Below are 27,303 nucleotides of genomic sequence, written 5' to 3'. Positions count from 1 at the left end.
GCCGCCGCCGCCGTGCGCGGAGCTGCCCTCTGCGCATGCGCTAGGCCGCCTAACGCGCATGCGCAGTACCGCGGGGGGCTGTGGGCGCCGGCGGAGGGGCTGACAGCAGGTAGCGGGGGGCGGCCGGTGTCCGGGCCTGTCCTGAGGCCGTAGCCCTGCTTAGCGCTCCTGTCCCTTGGGCAAGCAGGGCCGCGACCCTCCGGGACAGTCCCCGTACCGGCCCCCCGTCTCTATTGGCCGCCGAGGGGGCGTGTTGGGGGCGGGCTGTGGCGGCGGGGGGGGGGTGCCGGGCGCTTCAAGGGGGTCTGTCAGGGCGGTGTGGGGCTGCCAGGCCGGGCCGGTGCTTTCTGGTGTGCCCCCTCCCCTCCGGCCGTGGGTGCTGTGGTGTGAGGGGTGCAGGGAGAGGGCGACAGGGCAGCTTTGTGGGTTCTTCGGGGGGATGGCGTTGGGACCCCTGCAGCAGCAGAGGTGGAAGTTGCCTTCCATCCTCTGCAGGGAACTGGGTGCTCCTCTGGTGCTCCCCTGTGCTTATCAGACTATATGTTTACCACGCGTAGCATATGTATTATTAACGCACTTGTGTGGAGCGCGTTGCTCCAGCACCGTAACAGTGATAGAGCTGCTTTCCAGTTTTATGCAGACTTTCTCATAAAAGGTGTCAGGGAAGCGTGTGTTTCCAGGGAGTTGTGAAGGAGATGAGGCAGAGAGGAGGTCACTGTCCCTTGAAGACAAGCTGTAAAGGTTTTGGCTTGGGGAAGGAATGCAGGGATAGGGTATGGAAGCAGAGGAGCTTACAGTTTTCAGTTTTCAGGAGTTACTGAACTTATCCACCATCACAGTCTCATGGATGGTGGGATGAGCTCTACAACTTGTATGGTCCCTGTGTTCTTGCATACCATATTTTTTTTCCTTTCTTTCTTAGCATAGCTCTGATTTTCATCCAACCCAAGCCACTGTTTCCAAAGTGTATGACATGTCAGCAGTTTTCTGACAGTCCGCTCCCTTCAGAGTGTCTCTTTGATGCTGAAGGACCCCCATAAAATAATTCATAGATGAGAGAGAGAGGTGAGAAGGTAGCTGGGCATACCACCTTCATGCATAACACTGACTTTACAGTGACTGATTAATGATGGTGCTGCTTAGGCTACTGAAATAAATTACACATTTCATACGTGGATGTAGACGACTTGTAAGAAGGTTTTCCTTAGCTAGAAAAAATTGTAGGCTTTTTCTTGAACTCTATTTTTTTATGTATTGTCTGGTTAAAGGACAAGGGGAGGCAGTGTCTATCAAATGAGTAAGTGAATAAAAACATTTAGTTTTTTCCTTAGTTTTGAATTTAGCAAATGGCGTGACCTTTCCATGCTCACTTCTCTCATGTCAGATTTATATGATAATGCAAAATATGTGTTTTTATTTTCTTCAGCTTACACCGAGCTCACCAACCGTGGGGCAGACATGCTCAGAGCCAAGGATGCTCTCCTCCGCCTGTGGCCCCACCACAGCACGTGCCTGGCACAGCTTCCAGCCCGCAGGCTCTTGTGGCGGTCGCTGCATGGGAAGCCACTGCACCCCGAGTGGGCTGCCCTCGCTGAAAAGCAGCTCAAGGGCAAGAATCCCAAGGATTTAATTTGGCACACACCAGAGGGGATTGACATCAAGCCCTTATACTCCAAAAGGGACACGGAAGATCTCCCTGAGGAGCTGCCGGGTGTGAAACCTTTCACTCGAGGACCCTACCCGACCATGTACACATACAGGCCGTGGACTATCCGCCAATATGCTGGCTTCAGTACAGTGGAGGAGAGCAACAAGTTCTACAAGGACAACATTAAAGGTAAGACAGCCGGTTTGGGAAACAACATTGCCTTGCAAAGCAACGGGGAACATTCACATCGTGAATGTGATTATTCTGCCTTGTGAGTTTTGATTTCTGATAAGCTTTACCAGTGGTGCTGCATTTCATTAGTACTGGGAAATTGGATCATTTCTGAATGATCCAATTCTGGGCTCCCAGTTCAAGAAGGACGGGGAACTGCTGGAGAGGGTACAGCAGAGGGCTACAAAGACGATTAGGGGCCTGGAGCATCTCTCTTGTGAGGAAAGGCTGAGGGACTTGGGTCTTTCTAGTCTGGAGAAGAAAAGACTGAGGGGGGATCTGATCAACACCTATAAATACTTAAAGGGTGGGTGTCAAGAGGATGGGGACAGTCTTTTTTCAGTGGTGCCCAGGGACAGGACAAGAGGAAATGGGCACAAACTTGAACATAAGAAGTTCCATCTAAACATGAGGAGGAACTTCTTTACTTTGAAGGTGGCAGAGCCCTGGAACAGGCTGCCCAGGGGGGTGGTGGAGTCTCCTTCCCTGGAGACATTCAAAACCCACCTGGACACGTTCCTGTGCAACCTGCTCTGGGTGGACCTTCTCTGACAGGGGGGTTGGACTAGATGATCTCCAGAGGTCCCTTCCAACCCCATGTGATTCTGTGATTCTGTGAAACTGTCTTTGCTTCATTTTGCTATTGAGGTGAAAAAGTGAATGCGTTAAAAGCTATTTTTAGTTATTCTGCCTTGACACTGACAGAGATAAAATTTGGCTGCACCCCAGTGTCCAACCAGCAGAGATCCTGGAGCACTTTACACTCATTTTGTGATTGTGAAAGAAGATTATAGTGGGAAAAATCTGTTCAACTTTGACACTTAGCACTTCAGGGCATTCTGACGTTTTGTGTTTCCACCTCACGTTAAAAGTTTCACCTGAACTCATATAAATACATGTGAATAGTGTCGCTCATGGTGTAGTAGTAAAGCCAGCTTCCTAAAAGTATGTGTATTTTCCTTATTTGACAGCAGTTTTCCCAATATTTCTGCAGAGTATTGTGCTTTGCAGCAATTAGTTTAGCTGATAGCCAGAGTGTCATCATAATATACTATTGAGATAGGCATTGTAAAACCACTGCTAAAAAGTTGTTCGTGATAGAATGAAGCATTAGTTTTACCCCAGCCGTACACCTTGGCAATTGTTTGCAGCTAATTATAACCTTACCAGTCAAAATAACAGACTTCTGAGTAATAAATCTGTGATAACTTTGATTTCCCACTTTACAGGCCTTTCTACTCAAAACATCACTGTTTAGGGCAGGGGAGAAGAGTTGTTTGGGGATTTTTACCTCTTGCCATAATATCATGGTTAGCTAATATGAAGCAATATTAGCTGCTGCAGTATTCTTGCAAGTATTCTTGATTCTTTCCATTTATAAAACTCTCAGTAAATGAAGAAATGATAAATACAGAGTATTAGAGGTTTGCAAACAAACATTTTAATAGGCAGATTATTCTGAATATATACTGTGTTGCTGCTGAAGGGGTCACACTTGGGTTAGCTGGTAGCACAGCTCCATTACTCAAGAATGTTTGCTGCCAGGAGTTTTTCATCTTTATTTATAGAGTTTTGACGTTGCGGTGTTTTATCTTTGTTGTTCTGTTAATGGGTGCATTAATACTGAGTTATTTAGTATAGCTTCTGAATCTGACCTATTTGTAGAGTATTTTTCATAATTCACTTAAAATCTCTCTGTAATTAGAGGGATGCTGAAAAATAATTAATTATTCTCATAATTTCTGAAATTTCTATTACTTGAAACTAGGCAGAAATTTAAATTTTTGTCATTGTGCTTGAGAGCTAACACCTAGCTTTTTAGCTCAAAGACAATAGCTAGTATCTGACAATTAAGAGCTCTGCTGATGTTGAGAAGGAACAGCAGTGCTGGTGGGAGGCTGAATGCTGGGGGTAGCAGAGTTGGATGCTGCTTTCAGGTTGCAGTAACAAGTCTGCCAAGAGCTCTAACTGCCCCGTTCCCTGCTTTATAGGAGTAATTTTCTCCTTCTGCAGATTTAGAAATGCATCACTTTGCTTTACAAATAAACAATGTATGTCGCAAGAGCCAGGGTAACAGTCAGTGTGTGTTTGTTTCATTTGTGATAAAGAGAAGGTAATGTGACGTAATTTATCACACTTGTGTTTCCTGCTAAGCTAAGTAGAATTTATATTTATAAGCCCTGATACTGTCTGTCTATCACGTTTATAACTTGCGGCTAAACTGTTACTCAGTAATTTGTTAAGCACAGTAAGCTGATTGTGTGGCTGAGCTAGAAGGACTGCAATTTTTTTTTTTTTTTTCTCATCTAAAAGCTTTTTTATTTAAAGTTTAAGACTAGAAGACCTTGGACAAGTTTGGGGAGGGAGCAGTGTTGAACATCAAAAATTGGTTTGTTGTCCAAGCTTAGATCACATAAAATAAAATTGATAAATTTAGACCCAGTTGTAATGCAAGTCTGTTCAACGCTTCTGTATTTCTCTCTCTGTTGTTTTTTTTGTTTTCTTTTTTGTTTTTCATTTAGCTGGCCAGCAGGGTTTATCTGTTGCTTTTGATTTAGCCACCCACCGTGGTTATGATTCAGACAATCCACGAGTTCGAGGAGATGTTGGAATGGCTGGAGTTGCCATTGATACAGTGGAAGACACCAAAATCCTTTTTGATGGAATTCCTTTAGAGAAAATGTCAGTTTCTATGACAATGAATGGGGCAGTCATTCCTGTGTTGGCAACGTTCATTGTCACCGGAGAAGAACAGGGAGTGCCTCAGGCCAAGCTGACAGGGACAATCCAAAATGACATCTTGAAGGAGTTCATGGTCCGAAATACGTACATTTTCCCTCCAGAACCATCCATGCGGATTATTGCTGACATCTTCCAGTACACCTCAAAGGTATTCATCATTTAAATGTATTTACTTCTGTTATTATAGATATAGTTAACTATTTATGAGGCACTTTGGAGAACAAAGCAGAAGATGGGAAGACCTGTCATAGTGAAGAATGATGTGGTTGTGGAAGGGGCCAGGAGGAGAAGTCAAGATCCCAAATCACTTACAGCATAAATTTTAAGATTTTTAAGTCAATCCAAATCAAAGTCAGATTAAGATGAGCCTAATCCTACCTAAAAAGGCAGCAGGAAGCTTGGAGACAAGGAACAGACAGGCTGTTCTTTGCATAGAAAGTAAGAAACCACAAACTTAAGAAGCTTTTTACAGGTGTAAGGAGGAGTGAGGCGGTAAGAAGTCCTGAAGGACTTCTGCTGTGAAAGTGAGCATGAAAAGCAGATAATGAAAGGAGTGAAGTCCTGAACTGGTGAGTGGAAGTTCAGTACGACCGGTTGTTTCCTTAGCTGCGTTTTTATTAGAGAGTTGGAACACAGCCTGTAATTGAGAAGGAGACTTATCATGGTGGGTGATAGTTTAAGCACAAGGAGTAATGCAGAAGGATAAAAGCATGTAACGTATAGGTCTGCAAACACCATGTAACAGAGGTGGGTTGTATTCGCAATCGACAGAGTGGATTGTTTGCCAATGTTGGTAGAACAATTATCTGATCCCTTCTTCTGCTGTCATAGAATCATAGAATGGTTTGAGTTGGAAGGGACTTTTAAAGGTCATCTAGTCCAATCCCCCTGCAACGTTGTACCATGTTGTCTTTTATTTTTGCAGTATATGCCAAAATTCAATTCCATTTCGATCAGCGGATACCATATGCAAGAGGCAGGAGCCGACACCATTCTCGAATTAGCTTATACTATAGCAGATGGCTTGGAGTACTGCAGAACTGGACTTAAAGCTGGCCTTACCATTGATGAATTTGCACCAAGGTGAACTAAAGAAGTTTCCAAGTATAAAACTCACTTTCGGTAAAACCTCTAGAGTTTGGTATCAAATTCAGTATTTTTACACATACAAGCAATATTGGCAGCGCTCACATTGCAGATAGGTTTGGTTTTGGTTTTGTTACACAGTTTCAGCGGTAGGAAAACACCTGGTCCAACAGACACTTACGCGACATCTATGGTAATAAACTGAATAAAATCATGTACAAGCCCGAGCACTGTCAAGGTCTGTTGTGACAGTCGGTCTCTGGGTCAGAAAGAGGATCCCTCAGCTGTTATATCTGATGCGGTTGTAACTTTAGGACAGCAGAATGCAGCAAGAGCTCTCATAGTTCTTTTATACTGGAGTATTATTGAAATTTTTTTCATTAGTATTATTTTGAAATATTTGGGAAAAAATGCTTAACAAGGGGAAATGCAGGTAGTTCAATTTACAGTTGCAAATTTGCTAAAAATAAAATCTAAGCAGAATATTGTAAATTTTGTACAGTTACTGTTAAACTAAGCAGAATCACCATGTCAGTGGTCTGGTTGTTTTACAGATTCCCTAACTATACGGTGAGGCTAAAAATAAAAAGGTGTGGTTCATGTAGCTTGTTGCACGTTCAAACTTCAGAAGTGGATCATGTAGAAAAAGTTACAGCCTTGTTTTCGACTTTCTAGTGGTGGAGAGTCTGTTAGAGCCTTTGGAAAATTGTTTCAGTAGCTAATTCACTGTTAAAAAAAGTGCATCTTTAGTATAATGAATTTTACTGGCTTTAGCTCTGCATGTTTACATTTAAAAATCTTAGAAGCTATAAGTAGGAAAAAGTAGATCAATCAGTCCGTTCCCTGATATGCTATCCAGTATTGAACTGATGTTTGATTTGGATTTTGATTAAAATCATGAGCAAAAGGATGAAGTCATGCTTATAATATGTTATGTTTTCTCATTGTAAGTAGTTTGTGAGCATACCTACCCTATTAGATTGTGTCCAGGAGCATTCCCTGGCACTGGACTGTCACTGTCTGTATTACTGCCGTGCTGGAACACTGCTGGACCTAGGGCTTCCCCGAAACAGTCCCTGGGGACAGTCGAGCAGTTCCAGGGACCCTTGTTGCTGGCAGTTTGCTTGCGGTCACCTTTTTTGGAGGCTAAATCGGTTTACTGGCATGTGTATCATTCTGTAGCAACTGGCATCAGTGTCTGGGAATATTCCCATTATCTTATGTCTGGTTTCTTTCTGTAAAAGTAAATTAATCAGAGACCTTGCTGTAGGACTTCTCTTTTACTGAAACAGAACTATTAGAATCATTTAATGTTTTATCCTCTTTGTGTGCTCTTATTACAGGCTCTCCTTCTTCTGGGGAATTGGCATGAACTTCTATATGGAAATAGCCAAGCTGAGAGCTGGGAGGCGGCTGTGGGCTCACTTGATAGAGAAAATGTTTAAACCCAAGGATCCCAAATCTCTTCTGCTGAGAGCTCATTGTCAGACTTCGGGCTGGTCACTCACTGAGCAGGTTAGAAATTGGACTCTCATCAACTTCCTTATTTAAATATGTTATCATGGTGTATATCTTAATGGGAGCTGCTGGTTTTACTCATAAAGATGCAGCTTTCTGAAGGAGACAATCTTTCTTACTCTCAGTCAGATGACAGATGTGTTGGATACAACTTTCTGCTTATGTAGTTCAAAAAGCCTTGTTGAGTGTCACAGAATCACAGAATGATACAGGGTTGGAAGGGACCTCTGGAGATCATCTAGTCCAACCCCCCTGCCAGAGAAGGTCCACCCAGAGCAGGTTGCACAGGAACGTGTCCAGGTGGGTTTTGAATGTCTCCAGAGAAGGAGACTCCACCACCCCCCTGGGCAGCCTGTTCCAGGGCTCTGCCACCTTCAAAGTAAAGAAGTTTCTCCTCATGTTTAGATGGAACTTCTTATGTTCAAGTTTGTGCCCATTTCCTCTTGTCCTGTCCCTGGGCACCACTGAAAAAAGACTGTCCCCATCCTCTTGACACCCACCCTTTAAGTATTTATAGGTGTTGATCAGATCCCCCCTCAGTCTTTTCTTCTCCAGACTAGAAAGACCCAAGTCCCTCAGCCTTTCCTCATAAGAGAGATGCTCCAGGCCCTTAATCATCTTTGTAGCCCTCTGCTGTACCCTCTCCAGCAGTTCCCCGTCCTTCTTGAACTGGGGAGCCCAGAACTGGACATTCAGCAGCGTTGCTTCCCAATATGCTGATTTATGAAATACCTCTGTATTCTGGACTGCCCTGTAGCACTCAGGGTAAAAAGGGCAGAAACTAAAGGCTTGAGACTGTATTCACAAAAGAATTCCATTATGGTGATAGGCAGAGTCTCAGCGCCTAACTTTTCATTGTCTAGTTTCATTTTCATTCTGAAATCATTGTCTTAAGCGTGTGTTCTCTTAGTCTAGTGGATACTGAATTGAGAATAGGATCCAAACCTGCTAAGTAAAGAGAGAATTGCAGAGGTGCTTATATTAAGTCAGGACTCAGAGGATGAAATTCTCTCTTGGATTTGTCCTGTAAGTTATCCTTTCAGAATGCAGGTGAATAGGGAAGTAGAGGTTCCTTTTTCTCAAGATCACTGGCTTGAGAATTCGTCTGAGCGTCCAAGTCATTCATGTCCTTGACTCACTGCTGAAGAGTGAAGTGATGGTTACCGCTCGTCTGCTCTTTTGAAACTGGGTGCACTTTCTGCTTTTCCTTTCAGTTACATCACTCACAACAAGAAAATAAATCACTGGACTCCATATACAGTTTCCCAAGGGAGGTCAGAGCCGGGTTCCAGCTCTTCCTCCAAGGCCTGCTCTCAAAGTCATGCAATATGAGTTATTTTTAGGTTGTGATTGCAACCATTGTTATTTGACTTCTGCGCCTTAGTTTTATTTTGTTTCCAGAGCAAATATAATGTTTACTTACATTACAGGAATGCAGTAAGACTAGAAAGATGGAACTTTTTGACCAGTAGCCTTTGCAGATCCTCCAATTAAAAGTAGCGTATGAGTGCAAAATAGGAATATTACCAAAAATATGATCAACCGTCTTCAAGTGTAAACATATTTCTGGCTGGATCATAATCCTTTTTTCCTGTCTAACATTGTTTATCTTAATGTAGCTCCTCAGTGCCCAGTGTTTGCTCCTTAGAGGTTTCAGAGGGCAAATATATTTTTCTTTGGCCTGCCTTTAGATAGGCACCCACTCATAAATTAGGTTTTACATTCTTGTTCATCCAAATCACATTTTCTGTAGTTCTTTAAATGGAATATTGCAACCAGAAGTAGACTCCAGTGTGGGTAGAATTCCCATGTCCTTGTAAAATAGTGATATTAATTCCATTTCTTTATGGAAAATAACTTAATTCACAGATCTCATGATTCCTTTTGCCTTCTTGAAGATCATATTACTTTGATAGTTCTTAATTATGTTGGATACATTTTATCGCAACTAAGCATGTCAAGAATTAGGTACACAATCTGAGCTACTGTTGAGTTCCCTCAATAATCAAATGAAGTGAGATGAGCCAGTGCAGCGGGTGACTCTTCACTCGGTCTCAAAACACAAGTCAGCCCCTGGAAATCATGATAACTCCTCCTTGACTGTAAGTCACATATCTACAACTCAACTATCTAGATGTATGAAAAGACCAGATAAAAATTTGGACTTAAAGGCTCAGATAATATTCTGTAATACTGACTCTGTTTCTATACCTTGTACTCCAGATTATCCGTTTGTTTTGGTTAATATCCCAGTTCTCCCATAGATGTCTTTCAATTTTATAGCCCCTGCAAATTTCAACTGTAATTCCTACCTTTATGTAATGCTGTCATTAAGGAAAATAGTAAGCACATTTAATTCCAGAATGGATCTTGACTAGTCACCCATCTGACAGACGTGCTCTTCACTGCTCTGAGACTTCTGGATGGAGAACATCAGGACTACCTGTTCCATACTCTCCAACTTGGATTCATTAAGTTCTTTGAAACACCACTAAATATGTTAGGCTTTGCTTTGTTATCATGACCAATTCACTCGTACATTGATAATTTTTACTTTCTTTATGGATTAATCTCTTTATCCAAGATATTGATAAATGATGTATCAGTTTGATTGGATGCTTATCATTTTCTTATGGCCTTATTTTTCTTATGGCCTCAAGCTGCACCAGGGTAGGTTTAGATTCGATATTAGGAAAAATTTTTACGCTGAAAGGGTATCAAGCATTGGAACAGGCTGCTCAGGGAAGTGGTGGAGTCACCATCCCTGGAGGTATTTAAATGATGGGTAGACGTGGTGCTTGGCGATACGGTTTAGTGATGGTTTTTGTCAGTGTTAGGTTGATGGTTGGACTCAGTGATCTGAAAGGTCCCTTCCAACGTGGGCAATTCTATGAGTCTATGATTCTTTTTCAGTTTTTATTACGATTCCAGTGTTTCAGTGGGGAATCTTGGATTCATTTCATTGCAGTAGTATATGTGCGTGTGTGTGACTGATCTGCCTCAGCCCTGTGGCAGAACCGTGGCACTTCAGAGCTCTCCTTTTCCTTCCAGGATCCCTTTAACAACGTTATCCGTACGACAATTGAAGCAATGGCCGCGGTGTTTGGTGGCACACAGTCTTTGCATACGAATTCATTTGATGAAGCCTTGGGTTTGCCGACAGTGAAGAGCGCTCGCATCGCTCGCAACACACAGATCATCATTCAAGAGGAGTCGGGTATTCCTAAAGTGGCGGACCCCTGGGGGGGATCGTACCTCATGGAGTGCCTCACCAACGATGTCTATGAAGCTGCCTTAAAGGTCAGTTTGCGTAACCTTTGATGTTTTATGGGAAAATTTTAGATATAGGAGTTTGGAGAAATGGGTTTTAAGGGATTATTTGATATGTTGGTAACTTCTAAAGAGGGAATTATTTTACACTTAGACATCAGTGATTTCTTTATAAATGAACTTTACAAAAATACACTGTATGTTTAGAGAAAGAGAGAATTCAGCCTTCTAGTAGACTACATTCAAAAGGGAAATATCCCAGTGCGGAACAAATAATGAAGTCCTGCAAAGCACACTGAAGACTCCCAGTTTGCTGGGATCTCTGTTTTATGCGTAAGGAAAAAAAAGGGTTCAACAGAAGTAAGAGTCAAACCAACCTATTTAGTTACATTCCCACTCATGCTTGTGATCTGCGTGAGGCTCTAAATCTAGGGGTTATTGAAAGCAAAGTTTTATAGTCCAGCATGTAGGCAGATAATTCTCTGACCATATTCGAGTATTATGCAGAATTTAGGAGAAATTTTTCTGTTGGATTGGAATATTTTCTTTTAATAATGTTTTTAGCTGCCAGTCATTACTTGCATTTGGAAAGTATTCTGCAGGAGTAGTTTCACTGGTGGCAATCCTGCATAAAGATATATGCCTACATGGTCTAGCCTACAGTGATTCTCTTTCTAAGCAAATTATTGCTCTTGTGCGAAGTCCCAAATTGGGCTAATACAGGCCCAAACACTAGCCTGGAACTGTGCAGACACCGTTAGCTCGTTGTCTGATGAGTTTTTTAAGTCCTTGTCAACTTGGATGCTTCTGTACAGTGCCAGGCAGGGCCTGATGGCCATTTTGGGTAGGCGGTTTGAATGTGGACACCCCGTTTTGGAGCTGAATGGGGTTCTGCTGTGGTGAGAGGTGAACCGTGCTGTGCCACTTGTTTTCTGGATCAGAGAACCAGCCCTGGATTTTTTCAGTTTATTTGTATTTGTTTGCACGTAACCGTAAGGGCTGTTTGGCAGGAGAAGTCAGTGCAGAGTCAACATCCCAATTTTTAAGTCTTTTCATCCATGGGTGTTACTGATTGAACAATATGCCATGCGCCGTTATTGAATTCGTGGAGTTTTGGTAGTTAAAATGCTCTTTTTATTGGAGATATTTATACCAAAACCTGTAGTCAGAGATGTGGGGACAGGAAACACACCTAGAGCATAGGCTTGTATATATAGATATGATCAAATTTTGGATGGCAGTACAAGTGCAAAGCTCGTTTTGTGAATCCTGCTGCTATTTATTTTCTCAATCCTTTTCATTTCACAGCTTGTTGAGGAGATTGAAGAAATGGGTGGAATGGCCAAAGCTGTCGCTGAGGGGATTCCCAAACTTCGTATTGAAGAGTGTGCAGCCCGAAGACAAGCCAGGATTGATTCTGGTAGGGAGCAGGGAGATGAAAGAAGGAAAAACTGCTAGTAGAATACCTCTGTATAAATGTTTAAATGTTTTTTACTCACATTTTCTTTGGTTTTTTTCTTCTTATTCTAGGAATAGCAGATTGTGAGTGATAAAATGGTCATAGTTTTATGTCTGGAAAGACATAGCAGAATGTATGAAATACAGTACCAGTATAAAAACAGTCTTGCTTGACATATTTATGACTAGAACACTAGAAAGAGTATTTCAAAGGAGTATTTTCGGCCTTCAATAATTAAGCCCTTAATTTCTGATAGTACCTATCAATTTTGATTCCTGAATTTAAAAGCATGACCGCCAGCAGATGGCGATATTGAATGGCCAGATTCCTGGTTTTGCTTGAGAGTTACCCATTTTCCCATTTTTTCCTGAAACCAGAAAAAATGCAGTCATCTCAGATTAGTGGATGATGCAGCTCTTTTTTTTTTTATGAGATATATATATATATATGCATCTCTACACATATAGTAATTACAGGATCACAGAATCACGGAATGATATGGGGTTGGAAGGGACCTCTGGTGATCATCTAGTCCAACCCCCCTGCCAAAGCAGGTCCACCTAGAATTATACGTGGAGACGTGTATACATGTGTGCTCATAGATCTATTCTGCTTTTTATAGTCAGCGTTCCAGTAGCAGTCCAGTCACAGTAACTAGGCATAATTCGAACATGAAAGGAGTTATATGATTTTTTTGTTTGGAGGATAAATTTTATGCAGCTCCTTAATTAAGGCCAATGAAGAATAATCAATAAAGTTCTGTGTTTTCTTTCCCAAGGTAAATTACTTCATGTGGCTTTGAAGAGTGTAATAATGTTATCAGGCACTGCAAATGAAAAATGGTTGTAAATTCCATACTGGCTGAAAGCTAAAATACAATTTTCCAACATGATAAATTAATTTTTATTTACTTGGAGTAGTTTTAAGTAGGAACTTTGCTTTCTTATTTATCTGGTAAATCACAAAAGTGACCAATGACCAACACTTCTGCTTAATTCTGTAAGATTCAGTTCTGTAAACTTAAAAGGAGAAAAATAGCTGATGTATATTAGTGAGTCATTACTAAATCAGTTTGTAAGATAAATATTGTTATATTTCAAATCTTTTTTTTCTATCCCAGTATTCTCTGAGTTCAATGTTCATGCATCTAATCATCTTGTCAGAAAATACGGAAAATACAGAAAAATACGGAAAATACAGACTTAAGTCCTTCCTATAAGAACAACTTTTAAGTATTTGAAATGTATGTAGTTATAAAGCAAAGTGTTGCATTATATTGTTCAAATTTTTCTTTTCCTATTAATATTGTGTCTTTTCACAATAGTTTGCAAATGTATTCTGAGTTTCTGGTGTTTCACTGGAAATAGGGTCTGAAGTAATTGTTGGAGTAAACAAGCATCAACTAGAAAAAGAGGAGACCGTCGAAGTTCTGGCTATTGATAATACTTCAGTCCGCAACAAGCAGATCGAGAAGATTAAAAAGGTGGGAACTACTTTCTTAAAAATGAAAGTTCCTGTAATTGCAGATAGAATTTGAGTAATACTAAAGAAAGTTTGCCTTCTAGAAACTTGACCCTCAAATTTCTGAGAATCTGCTCTAGTCTTTAGCAGAGAAGATGGATTGCTGTTCAGCTTCAGTGGAGGCTGATGGAAAATCCCAAGAAACACAGTATTAGAATCCAAACAAAAATGGTTTTGTTATGTTCATTTGGTTTTCATAATTGTGAGTATGTCTAACCTTTCAAAATTAAGAACTTTACGTTTTCTGAAAGTAAGATAGGAAATATCTATGCAATGTTTTGCTCTAAAAATATGGAGCTTAATTATTACTTAATCGTTCAGACTATTTGGTGCAGCTTGTCAAGTGCTGTTAAGGGGCAGGGTTATGGCAGCAGCAATCAACATTCACTTTTATAAATTGTAGAAACGTAGATAAAATGGGTTTAGAGTTATTTAATGGACTTGTACATGTGTTCTAAGGTCTGAGACACCTTTTTACTTCTAATCTTTTTTAAATACATAGCGTATATTGACAACTGACAGTTCCATGCCTCCAGAATTAATATTTGAAATCAGAAAATCATACACACTCCAACTTCCCAGTTGGCCTTGTACTTTGTTTTAACGTAATGTTTTTCTCCTCCGCTTTAGGTGAAGGCTAGTAGAGATGAAGCTGCAGCCCAGCAACGTCTCAGTGCTCTGACGCAGTGTGCTGCTACTGGAGAAGGCAACTTACTCGCCCTTGCAGTGGAAGCAGCACGTTCAAGGTAAGGAGGTGGGGGTAAATATCCAACTACTGTCTAAAAAACCGTGGTTCATTTTCATCTTTCAACTGTTCTTGGGTATGGTGTCAGTGAGGTTGGTGTCTTGAGATGTTTTGGGTTTTTCTTCCAAGGTGGAAGTAAAAGATGACTGCAGTTGACATTGTAAGATAGATTATTACATTCTAAAACAGTCTCTTAAGGCTATGCTTTAATTTCTCACACAGAAAACGGATACAAATACTCTCATACGAAATTATGTTGTTCAAACACATTGTGTTGTTTACAGCTCAGACTCTTTCCAGTTTGAGGATGTAACTGGATTTCTCTGTCACCCTGCTGCTTCATAGGTCAGGGAGCTTAAGAAGTGGCTGAGATGTGAAAATGGATATTCACAACCTTATCATGGTCTGTTGCTTCATCCTTTCTTGCACCACAGAGTGGTGTGAAAACATTTTTTGACTGAAAGAGAAATAGCTTTACTCAGCCAGGCAAAGATGTAAAAGATGCTCTTGAGTAGAGCAGTGAGGCATCCTTTAGAGACCTGTGGAAAATTTATTTTTTTCACCTAAGGTGCTTTTAAGACCGTTTTCATTCCGCTTCAAATTAAGCAATCTATTCTCTAAAATAGATCACATCTGTCTGTTCCTTAATTAACTAAATGGCCCGGAAATGAGCAAACCAAATACACTCCTTAATGGGGCACTTTCCTATTTTTACTGTGTTGTCTCAAATTTCTTCATTCCCTTTCCTTGGACACTTAACAGCCATAATTAGAATGCGTTTTCTCCCACAGAGAGCTTGTCACAATTCTGCCAGCTGCACCTCTACACCTTTCTTGAAACTATAAAGTTCCCAGGAAGCTAGTGATAGATTTACCGGGGATTCCTATCTTTTGTACCAAAAGTGACCAATTAACTGCTAGTTTCTCTCCTCGGTGACCTTGTTTGTATTATTTGTAAAAGCCTTCATGAACTGCAGGTCTACTTTGTAAGTTGCAAACACAAATCTTATCTCTGCCCCAAAATTATGTATGGGACGTTACCACAGAAAGGAGTTGTCCCAGCATCTGATAAGGAGTGTTTTGAAGGAGGATCGTGAGCTCTGTGAACATTTTGGGGAGCCCTTCTGTTAGGGGCAATGTGGGAAAAGAATTTCAAGTGATCACGTTCTGCAAGTAGCATCATAGAATGGTTAGAGTTGGAAGGAACCTTAAAGATCATCTAGTTCCAACCCCCCTGCCACGGGCAGGGACACCTCCCACTAGACCAGGTTGCTCAAAGCCCCATCCAGCCTGGTCTTGAACCCCTCAGAGAAGCCACAGCTTCCCTGAGCAACCTGGGCCAGTGTCTCACCACCCTCACAGTAAAAAGTAGTAGACAAGTGGGCCAGCATGAGCAGCATGTTAGTGACAGATGCCTGTCTCCTACTGAATGGAAAACAATGGGGTTTGTTCATGAAGACAAGTAACATAATTCAATTGAAATAAAAGGAATAGCAGAGAATTTTCAGCATTGAACTATGGAAAAGACTCTGTGGACTAATACTGACAAGCACAAGGAGAAAAGTCATTTAATTATTGTAAGCAAAGTAATAAGGCAGCCCGGAGCTGATAGGGAGTGGGAACAGCTCTGCCTCCCTTCTGTGCCTGTTTTCTCACGAGAAGCCACGTCACAGGAGAATGGGTGAGTTAGGTAGGTAGGGCTACAAGACAGATTATGCTAAATTCTGTCTCATCTCCTTCGTCTGCGGCGTGGTTTTTCTGTCCCTCTCCAAACTCGCAGTTCCCGCTGCACCAGCTCTCGGGGATGGAAGAGGAAGGCATGAAGTGCAATGCAGCATGTAGTGCTGCCTCTTTGTGTCCCTATGGGACTTTGTCACCTAATTACGCAGTGCTACCTCTAGTTACTGGTGAAACGCAGAGAGGCGGCGGCAGTAGCATGAGCCTAGACGGGAGGTGACAGTCCTAACAGGCACGTCATGGTCGTTGACTTTCTTTCTTCAAATTTGTATTTGTGCAGCCTCTGCAGCTGGTTGTGAACCACGTCGACCTACGTCGTAGCACAGATTGCTAAAGGAGATAGATGCTGTGCCTGATAGGAGATGCTGAATTGAACAATATCTTCTCTGGCCATCACAACTGTGGCTGTATTTCATCCCGTTGACCTCGTTGCATTGCCCAAAAGCTTAGCATAGAGCCAAGCTCCTCTTATTTGGAAATGCCCTGCTTTTGAGGAGGCTCAGGGAATCTCTGAATGATTCGGGACTCTTATGTTGCACAGTTAGGGCAGCAAAGCTGGTGAGGGGTCTGGAGAATAAGTCTTATGAGGGGCAGCTGAGGGAGCTGGGATTGTTCAGCCTGGAGAAAAGGAGGTCAAGGGGAGACCTTCTCACCCTCTACAACTACCTGAAAGGAGGGTGTAGAGAGATGGGGGTTGGTCTCTTCTCCCAAGTCACAGGCAATAGGACAAAAGGAAACGGCCTCAAGTTGCACCAGGGGAGGTTCAGATTGGATATTAGCAAAAATTCTTACACTGAAAGGGTTATTAAGCCTTGGAATGGGCTGCTCAGGGAAGTGGTTGAGGCACCATCCCTGGAAGTGTTTAAAAGATGCGTTGACATAGTGCTTAGAGACATGGTTTAGTGATGGTTTTTATCAGAGTTAGGTTGATGGTTGGACTAGATGATCTTAAAGGTCCCCTCCAACCTAGGCAATTCTATGATTCTATGACAGTTGGTCAACAGTAATTCTGAGCAGTGTAGAAGTTTATAGGATGCAAGCTACAGTTTATCTCCAAAGATGCTGTCCTTGCCACAAGGCACTTCGTAAGTGCTGTAGGCTAATACAAAACAGAGGATATAGTGATCTTTTGTTCTCCACTTAAAAATTTTAAAGTGTACTCAAAACCACAGATTAGGTTGTAAACCTTGGGGAAACCTTAACCTTGGGAAAATCACTTAACCTAGCGCTTAATGCAGTTTACTTTTCAATTTTTTGTTAGTAATATCAGGGAACAGTAATATTAATAAGATTATTTAGATGTCATGAAAAAAAAAGGGATTCTATAGTGAGTAAGGTCTGAGAACTTTTGTAACTCGGGCAGTGCTTGCTAAGCTTTATGAGATCTTACAGGTAAAATTAAGAGTATTACATCGTGATGTCAGTGGTTTCTGATGCAGTCATGAACAGTTTGCTTTGTAACTAATGCTTTCTCAATCATTACTAAGAGAGAAATTCAAAGAAAGTATCAGACTAAGTCCCATTCACACATTGCCATATGTGTGATACTATGAATTTGGTATTACCTTGCGTTAGGTGCTATTCTAGACTGTGATCCTCATAAATCCAAATGTGAACTCCTTAGTGTGCTGAGGAAGAAAATGCATAAAAGCAGAGAACTTTAAAAATATAATTCCAGGAAACTGGGGGAGGGGAGATAACAAAAAGTGGCCAAGACAGTGTCAGTGACGTGACACAGTCTTAAAAATGTGTTGCAGTGTGGTAGTGTCTTCTAGACAAAGCCGGCAGCTGTGAAGAGTGACCCCAGAGATAGGAGGCAGCTTCAGGCACAGCATTATCCAGATGTTCCCTGTACGCTCAGGGTGGGATTTCTGCCATTTTACATTAGCGCAGTTACAGTTTATAACTATGGTTAAGTTTGCTGAGTATAAAAGCCGTGAGCTAACAAAGGAGCAACATAACTGGAGGGTCAGAAGAAGTAAAATATGTCTCTGAAGTTCACTGAAGGCTTCAGTTAATGCAGCAGAAATTCATCTTCTCTTACATGGAATACGCGCCAATTGCATAAGGTGGGAATCAGATAATAGCTACTGAAACTGCCAACAGCAGAAGGAAAAAAACACAATTCATTTGGCCATCCCCTTCTAAAAATACGTGGGCTAAAAGTTGCATCTTGTCCAAACATCCTTTGAGCATTTTATGTAAAATCTTTAGAGGATGCTAAACCTATTTTTGCCCCAGAGTAGCTTATAGCTAAATGCAATGTGACAGGAGAAAATGTGAATTCCAGGGGTTTGAAATGTGCTTAGCAGGAGCTGAATAGATGGGGTTTGGTCTCTGTATTTGTAAGCACACTTTTAAAGTGTTTTACAAGAGCAGTATTTTTCTTTCTGTCCTGTGACGACGTTTGCAGCAAGCTGTATTCATTTTTTAGTATATACAAATTCTTAGTCTTTTCCTATTCAAGTGTCAACTAAAATATTGTCATCAAAATATTTTTGCTGAAATATTTCATCAAGAGCTCAGTAGCCTGCCTTCAAGATCGTTACACAGTACCAAATCCCAGTTCATGTCATACCAGAAGTAAGAAGGTTGCTGGGATGCAGCTACCACCTGACCTGCTCTTTCTCCACAGATGAGTTGTTTCTCCCTTCTCAGTAGGTTCCTTTCATCAGGTATTTGGTTGTGGGCTCCGCTGTAAGTAGGTTTTTGAGATTTTTAAATGCTTTGGGACGGAGGCTGTTCTTTCTGACGTTTGTGCAAGACGACAGCACAGCCTCGTTTGCTACAGCAATAAAGTGTATATTATTTCGAACATGCACAGTGTCTCCAGTAGCAAACAAAGCTCGTAACTTGCGTGTAAATGTGCTTCCCAGATTCTTCTGTATCTCAGTGGATAAAGGAGCTATGTCAGTAGAGAAGAAGAAGCAGCACTAAAATATAAAAATCAAGGGAAAGGCAAACACCTCCCAGTTAAAAAGTTTGGCTTCAGTGTTTTTTGTGTGTTCTTCCTTTTTTTTCCCCCTCTTGTTTTATATTCTGAATTTTAGTGTGAGTCCAAATGCAAGATCTTGCAGTCTGAGCCCAAAAAAATTCCCAGTTGAGAAAATTCGATATAATTTCTTGAAATATTTTGCCATTCAGTGGTCCCCACTGCCTTGTCACTTGTAAAATCACTTCTCACGTCAGCAAAACAGTATTTTCTTAAAAAGACTCTTGCATGTTCTATTAGTGGATGACAGCGGGGTGAGTCAGACGTTCAGCGTTGTAGCACCCAAGGGGAAACGAGTGTAAATTAATTTTTCCTGCAGCGAGACAAATATTTGGGCCACTGCCAGGGATTTCTGTGTTCTGTTTTCATATCAACCTCCTGACGGCGTTAGTACTTTGTTCCTGTGTCTCAGGTGCACCGTTGGAGAAATAACGGATGCGATGAAGAAGGTGTTTGGGGAGCATAAAGCCAGTGACCGAATGGTGAGCGGAGCTTATCGCCAGGAGTTCGGAGAGAGCGATGAAATTCTTCATGCCATCAACAGGTGAGAATGGCTTCCCAGGAAGCCCAACACGGTCTCACATTTAATCCATTAGATACATGTGCTACTCGCTGCGCCCTAAAAAACCCTTCCCCGAACCTGAATGACATCCCCAGAATAAAACAAAGACCTGCACAGTCATTCTCATGCCTGTAAGCAAGTAAGCAGAACGAGAAGAAATAAGTGCAATATGAGAATAGAAAAAACTGAATTGAACTTGTATTTGCTGAGTCCACTGAGTTGATGTTACGATTTGAGGATTTTGTTCAAATAGATTAGGCACCCATAAGAAACTGAGAAAAATTGCCTGAAATCCCTCTACATTGAAGACTCTCTAATAGTAGTCGCTACAAATATTTCCAACAATTCATATTTGCAAAAACCTGGTTTTGGTTTGCCCATAAGGCATCCCTGCAACTTCACTCTTACTGTTCCTAAAGTTGCGAGGCTAAAATCTGTCTGGATACCCACATACAGCTCCCAGTGTACGACTCTTACTCGTATCGCGAGGAAGAAAACATCCGGAGATGGTGGTAGGTGTGAAAACACTGCCCATTTGTGCCTTTTGTCAGCTTCTGCCTCTGGGTGAGGAGACGGAACGGCTGCGGTGGGTGGGGATGTAATGGGAATCGATGCTTATAGGTCCCTGCTGTGCTGGGGCTTATACATTAAAGAGTTACAGGATCTCTTAAAACGGAATTACTTGATGGCTTCGCAATGGAGATATTTAGCCTGACTTGAAAGTAGTTCTGCTGGGGGCGTCACCATATTTTTTATTTTAATTTTAAGTATTTGTAATTATGCATTTACATGAAACTGAACTGAACTGATTCCTTGAGAACCAAGATGTAGCTCCCTTTTTTTACATACCTGCCTTTATGTCCGAGATGGTATGTAGCAGGCAGTAAATATGGTAATGATACTGAATTTACTACGTGTCACCTTCGCACAGGCCTTCAAACCTGTGATTTCACACTTGCCCCACACTTAAGCCCAGCCCTGAGTTGCAGCTACTCAGGTCCTCGTAGCCTGGCAGGCTTGGAGCGTCTAGAGCTGGTCTTGTTGGGAGGGAGCCTGTGGGTGGAGAAGTAAGAAACCAAGAATATGGAAACAGAAAATAATAAATATAAGGAATTTAAGATCTCACAAATCAATTCAGGTACCTACTTCATTGATGTACTCGGCAATAGGAGTAGAGAAGGGAGGCCCTATACGTCCTCAAGCAGAAGCTTTCTCAGGCTGCTTCTTCAGGCTCTCTTGACATAATTGCTTTTTAAGCTGTCTGAGTTCTTAGTTTTTCCCTCTTAGATGATGCATTTTCCTGTCCTAGAATCATCTCCTGAGGGTGTTCAAATCTGTGCTGATAAATGCTTTATCTAGAGTCATTCTTTTCCCCAGACTAAGCCACTGGATTCATACAGTGATAATCTCAGCCAGGTCAGCGTATGGTTTCCAGGCGCACCAAATCCATACAACCCCATCATTAACAGAATGCTCAGAACAGTACAATATTTAAAAAAACAAAACAAAACAAAAAAAAACCCCAGAACAAAAACCCCACCTTTTATTTCTGAGAAGTGGTAGTGTCCCACTCAACAGACACATGGATAATGAGAAGTAAGATGAAAGATTAATCTCTGAGGCTCTGAGTCACTTTTAACCAACAGGAATGTGAACTGCCGCTAAGCAGAAAAAAAAGAGGCACTGGAATGAGTGCACGGAATGGGGGGACAGGTGATACGATAATCCTTTTCTGCCCAGACTTGTGCCGGCTTGAATGGAGCCATGCACGGTATGGTGTCTGGGACCCATCTCTATGGCCTGTGTGCCATGCAAGTACTTTTGAACCAGTTGGTCGCAGTTATTCTTAAAATCTAAAAATTGTGGGTCAGTTAGTTGCAATTCTGCTCATAAAACCCTTAGAGAATTCAGTATTTTGCCCATTAGAAAACAGAAAAGTAGTAGAATGGTTTTCTTTAAAAAAAGAACATTTTATTGTTAAGGCCAGTAAATACACGGTATCAGTTACTAATCATCTAACATGAATATTAACGTAGTATGCAGGTTACATAGACACACCATGACTTAGAAGATCTTTTGGTTTGATGTACAGAAACGATGCTACAGTGGCAGGCGGTGCTTTTTTTATTTGTTGAAATGCTTCTGATGATTCTCAGTGACTTACAGTGATACAACACGTGTTTTCAATCAGAGTGAACAAGTTCACGGATCGTGAGGGGCGCAGGCCTCGCATACTTGTCGCAAAGATGGGTCAAGATGGCCATGACAGAGGAGCTAAAGTTATTGCCACAGGATTTGCAGACATTGGCTTTGACGTGGACATAGGTCCCCTCTTCCAGGTATGAGTTACTGAGCGGTGCCCAATGTATTTCAAATCCAGTGATTTTTCCCTCAGTAATTAGGCTGGGGCTAATTATTAATTATCACTGATGATCTCTCTGTATAGACACCTCGAGAAGTGGCCCAGCAGGCGGTGGATGCGGATGTCCACTGCGTTGGTGTGAGCACACTCGCGGCAGGTCATAAAACTCTTGTGCCCGAACTCATCAAAGAACTCAACACCCTTGGCCGGCCAGACATCCTTGTCATATGCGGAGGTGTCATCCCACCTCAGGTAGGGGTCAGCGTCACTTACATCGAGACGAGGAGACTTCTCTACTTTTGTCTGTGCTGGTTTTAGCCATTTCTTATATTCTGTTAATGTCAGAGGTGATTTCCAGCGCTGAAGTACAGTTCCAGCTGCTGTGTACAGTCAGCGGGGTCAGCGGAGGTCTGTCACAGAGCGCTGTCAGGTCTCATTGATCTGTTTTTCTGTGCACCATGTCCTGCTTTAACTTAACGGTGTTTGCTGGACGGAATATTAAGTTGTGTTGTGAAAAGACTGGCCTCGGGGAGATGTCCTTCATGCTCCATTGTTTCTGATTACCAGTACCTTGCATATTACTGATAAAGGCCAGCTCCTGTCTGAAGAGACTTTATGGCTTCAAATAATAGTTCAGAAGAGGCACATCTAGTGACTGAGACACGGGGCGGGTCCCAGCACCTATGGGCTGCGCATCTCATTTACTGTTTAGCCTCTCTTTGTGTTCCCCATGCTCAGGCCTCAGCGTTGCCTCTCATTCCCTCTGCGTGACTATTTCTCCTAAACTGTTGAACAGTTTGTTGGATTCCTTTGCAGTCAGATCTGGGCCTTTGTCTTAAATTTCTTAATTTTCCTAGCTCACCCATAATGTGGCTGGCTCTGTCACCTTTAGGGTCATCATCTGCCTAGAAAGATTAAAATTGATTTTGCATATAAATCTCCTGTTATGGTTGAACTCTATGATCTTAAAGGTCCCTTCTAACCTATATGATTCTATGATTCTAGACGATTCTACTCCCTTTTCCCAGACTCCTTCCTTTTCTAGCCAATTAGGTAAGCATTTAGGCTTTTAAATTGAACAAATAAAACTTATAGTATTTTTCTAAGAGATAAATTGTGTCTCTCGATGGGAGGCTACTAGTCTGTAGTTGGAAAAGGTATAATGTATCCTATATAGAAGTAAGAGAGGCTACGTAACTGCTTCCCAGGTCTTTCTGAAATTTCAGGCCAGTCATAAAATTGGAGTAAGATTGCCAGAGACCACTGGCAGCATCTGGTCCAAGACCCTGTTTAAAGCAGTATTTTCAAAATTAGAAGTTAGATCAAATTTAGATTAGTTTATTCAGGGTCACGTCTAGTTGATTTTGAATATTTTCCAAGGGTCTGACATTAGTCTGATTCTAAACAAATAAAACCTTTACCATAGATGTTTTTTCAACCTTTTTTTACCTCCAAACTACTGGGGTTTTTGCCATTTCCCTTGATGCTGTGCTGCCTCTCTCTGGGACTCATTGCAAACCCTTTCTCAGGCCCAACATACAGCGTAGAGCGTACACCGATTCTAAATCAATTATCTCTTTCCTGTTGCACTGTTAACTACAGGTCTTCAATTTCTTTCTGAACAGGATTACGACTTCCTCTACGAAGCCGGCGTTACCAACGTGTTCGGTCCGGGGACTCGTATTCCGAAAGCAGCTGTCCAGGTGTTGGATGATATTGAGAAGTGCCTGGAGAAGAGGCAGCAATCTCTGTAATGCTGAAATGTCACACAACGCAACCGGCCTTACACTAATCGCTTACAAGATGTAATCACCGGCAAGGGATGACCAGCCATGTGCCCTGTGGCCTGGTGTTTTGTGCTTTCTAAGAAAGTTATAAACTCTCTGCTTGTTCTAGTTGAGGATTATTTATATATGTCCCCACAAAAAAAAAATTTCTCTCTAGAGCTATGACTTCAGGGAATGAAGGGAATTCAGTAGGTGGGTTTGGTTTGGTTTTTTTTTTTTTTCAGATATACTGATGAATAAAAGAGCTGTTCCAGCGCTTTGGTTGATCTCTTTTGCCTGCAGATAACTTCTTTTGAATTTTTTGGCAAGCGTTGTAGACCTCGAAGTCTTCCGGCAAAATCACTAAAGTTCAGCAGAGATGTGATTGAATCCAGCAGCACTTTGATGTTAACGTTAATCTGACTTAACTCTCTTTAGAAACGTGTAAGTAGATAAACCATAATTTTTCAGAGTTCATGGATTGTTTAAGAAGATACAAATCCTGCACCCGGCAGTAACCCGTGTAGGAGCAGCTGTGCTCCTCCAGTGCATCGCTGCCCTTCCCTCCTACCTCACTATTTCCCAAATGAAATTAATTCCAGTGCTCCTTCTCCCTTACTTAGTTCTATATTTTTGTCCAGTTACTGTTCTTGTTCTCCCTGTCTTCTTTAGCGTTTGGACTTTCTTCATGTATCCTAAATTCTCAGCATTTTTCTCTCCCCTCCAGAAGGAACTGGAGGATTTATACATATGAAAAGTCCTTTGTGGAATCCGTACAATGCAAATGGGGTGTGAGGGTCTTTGGAGGTGGAGTCTCTGGCGTTATGGCCCTGTCCCACCTCATTTTGCCTTGTTGCTCATTGCGTCCCATCATAAAACAAGACCTCAGCCTCGCTGGGAGAAGGCTTCAGTCTGCCTTGTGGTGGAAGAGGCTGTAGCGCATTTCTGAGAGGTTTGGCACCATCAGACTTTATTCAAAACGAGATTTTCTGCAGTTGGCTGGAAGTTTGCAGATCCCATTAATAGCACTGTATCCTCACTTCAAAGACCGCAGTTCATGAGATCTTTACTTAAAATAAGCTTATTTAACGGGGCACGGGCCCGTTGTCTCACACTGCTCAGAAACAAGGAGGTTAATTGACTGGCTGTTCTCTTTTCTCTGTCTTTATAATTAAGGTTCAAAGTATGGATCCCGAACCAGACCTTTTGCCTTGAAAACTCCTTTGGGGTTTACCCTCAACAATTTATCTCATTCCCTCCAAGAAAGATTAGTGTGGTTCAGACCAGGATATGCAGAAAGTAACAATAATAAAAATACTCCCCTATGTCTTTCCACAAGGCCTCTTGCCTGCCAACCGGAAAAACACGTAGTCGAAGCGTTAGTGACCTCTAAACTTTATAATGACACTGGTTTCATTCATTTCTTTCTGCCTATGTTTTCTCTGCTCTTTGATAATGTATGTTGGATGGGGCTTTGAGCAACCTGGTCTAGTGGGAGGTGTCCCTGCCCATGGCCAGGGGGTTGGAACTTGATCTTTAAAGTCCCTTCCAACTCTAACCATTCTATGATTCTATGTCATCTACCTGTGTTTGCCTTAGAGTCCTCTTATTTTAAAAAAAAAAAGACTCATGATCTTTAAAATCTGCATCTTGTTCCCTTTGAACTCAATAAAAAAATTCCCACCAGCTTCGATGGGAATTGCTCCAGGCCTTTAATGCTTGAAGGAGGGCCCTTTAAAGCTCTAGGCTCGGACTGACTGACATACATGGGTTCTCTCTTGCGATATCAAGGCTGGAAAACCTTGGTGAGTCCACAGAAAGAATAATTTTCTCACTGGGCACACAGTGTTTGTGTTTTCCTTCAAGGAAAGAAAATACTCAAGCGAACAGACGTTCCTTCAAGCAAGTCGTCAGTTTGCTGCCCAAGCAGAGATTCCTTACGGGATGAGAAGCTGGGATGGAACATGCTTTTCCCATCCGTTCCCTGTTGCTGGAGGGTAGCGTTTTCCAACGGGCTGATGCCGGGCTGTCAGCCCTTGTCAGGGCTAATGTGAAATCAATTTAGTCCTCTGCAAATATACTGAAACATTTTGTTTCAATTTGAGGGTTTTTGGCATATTCCAGGACAAAATGGTAACTATAAACTGTGGGACTTGGGTCTTTCCCATAGGAATGAGGAAGGTAGTGGCAGGTTACTGCCTGGCTAATCATTTCCCTTAGGAAGTTCCAAAATAGTAGATATTTTTTTATGTGTAAGACACTTTATATTTTGCAAAGATGCCAGGAATACAGATAGGACAAAGGACAGGAGATTGGGAGATGCTGATTTACACCCAGGAACTGACTGACTGCGATGCGTTGTCTTTCATGACAGAAGCTATTGATGAAGCAAGAACTTGAGCACAGCACCGTGTCCCCGGTCAGTGCCCTCACTATGAAACAGACTTTCCTCTCGACTTTCAGTTGTAACGTAACCTCCTGAGCACGGCAGATGATGCAGAGGACAAACTTCTTCATTCTGAGTTTACGTGGAAAGGGTTATTAAGCATTGGAATGGGCTGCCCAGGGAAGTGGTTGAGGCACCATCCCTGGAGGTGTTTAAAAGACGGGTTGACATAGTGCTTAGAGACATGGTTTAACGATGGTTTTTATCAGTGTTAGGCTGATGGTTGAACTAGATGATCTTAAAGGTCCCTTCCAACCTAGACAATTCTATGATTCTAAGGACCTTCCCACCTGTGTGGATAAGAGAAGAACCCGAGACCAAGTTTAAGTGATTTCCCCAAAGTCACACAGCGTTACTGGCAAAGTAACAGGGTGGAACCCAGGTGTCTGCAGTGTTGGCCTCACGCTCTTAACTGCTGGGACAATGATCTTCAAATAATTGATATTTGTTCTGAAATGAGTCACATTTAATTTTACAGATGGAAAACTGACCGTTAATAGAAGTGATCTAGTTCCGTAAGTTATCCCTGTGCTGAGACAGACAAACTGTTTAGAAAGTTTTTCAAAGTCAGGCACCAAATTCCAATTTATTTTAATAACTGCAAATCAGGGTGCTAATTGTGTTATTTAACTTTATACGTCATCTGCTGAGTAGGGAGTTCTGTTTATCCTCAATAGAAAGAAAGGAGCCGGAGGTGGCTCGTTCGGCCGTGGGTGTCTGCATTGGAAACTTCCACAGGTTGGTGAGATACCTCCTCGTACGTGAGTAACTTAGATGCTTCTGGGGTTTTTATCTTAAATATTCCTATTGGGATGGCTGCGCTGGTGATTGCAAACATAAGATGCCCAGATTCACTCCTGAGGTGCTCCCATTCTGCTTCAGTGCCTCAGGACATCACTTAGATGACAACATGGTCCAGAGCTGGGCAGGAAATACCATGAAATTAGTTATAATTTGTCTATAAACCAACTTCATGAAACAGGAAAAAAAAACCTAGTCCCCTCTATAGTATCCTGTGCTTCCCTTCCTGGTTCTCTGGTCAAGGGCAGCCCTGCTTTTTAAATTTTCTAAAATTCAGAGTCTCCACTGGAGAAGTTTGAATTTGCTTCTCACTGAGCCTGAAAAATGAAACGGAGATTTGAGCCGGATTTGATACGCCAAGAGCTGGACTTTGGTCTTTAAAAACGAAGTACGCGACCATAAATCAGGCTTTTAAAGC

General features: G+C 41.9%; 1 protein-coding gene across 1 annotated transcript; it reads left to right on the top strand.

Annotated features, from left to right (window-relative positions):
* The first annotated feature begins 73 nt into the window (after positions 1-73).
* MMUT (methylmalonyl-CoA mutase) lies at positions 74-25,352 on the top strand. Its single transcript, XM_074153326.1, has 13 exons — positions 74-109; positions 1,427-1,837; positions 4,402-4,769; positions 5,547-5,704; positions 7,051-7,222; positions 10,277-10,525; positions 11,804-11,915; positions 13,322-13,437; positions 14,106-14,221; positions 19,361-19,492; positions 21,702-21,849; positions 21,957-22,124; positions 23,498-25,352. The coding sequence occupies exons 2-13, from the start codon at positions 1,459-1,461 to the stop codon at positions 23,624-23,626; spliced, it is 2,247 nt and encodes a 748-aa protein (XP_074009427.1). The 5' UTR covers positions 74-109; positions 1,427-1,458; the 3' UTR covers positions 23,627-25,352.
* Positions 25,353-27,303: the final 1,951 nt, after the last annotated feature.

The sequence above is a fragment of the Numenius arquata genome, chromosome 9 (assembly GCF_964106895.1).
Source record: "Numenius arquata chromosome 9, bNumArq3.hap1.1, whole genome shotgun sequence".
Lineage (NCBI taxonomy): Eukaryota > Metazoa > Chordata > Aves > Charadriiformes > Scolopacidae > Numenius > Numenius arquata.
The sequence above is the reverse complement of the archived record's forward strand: the minus strand, read 5'-3'. Positions and strand labels throughout refer to the sequence as shown.

Bases quoted from the DNA above. Each gene is read 5' to 3' on its own strand.
- MMUT (XM_074153326.1), top strand. From the start codon at position 1,459: ATGCTCAGAGCCAAGGATGCTCTCCTCCGCCTGTGGCCCCACCACAGC. The intron at 13,438-14,105 runs GTGGGAACTACT...CCTCCGCTTTAG, and splicing joins AGATCGAGAAGATTAAAAAG to GTGAAGGCTAGTAGAGATGA. The intron at 14,222-19,360 runs GTAAGGAGGTGG...CCTGTGTCTCAG, and splicing joins GTGGAAGCAGCACGTTCAAG to GTGCACCGTTGGAGAAATAA.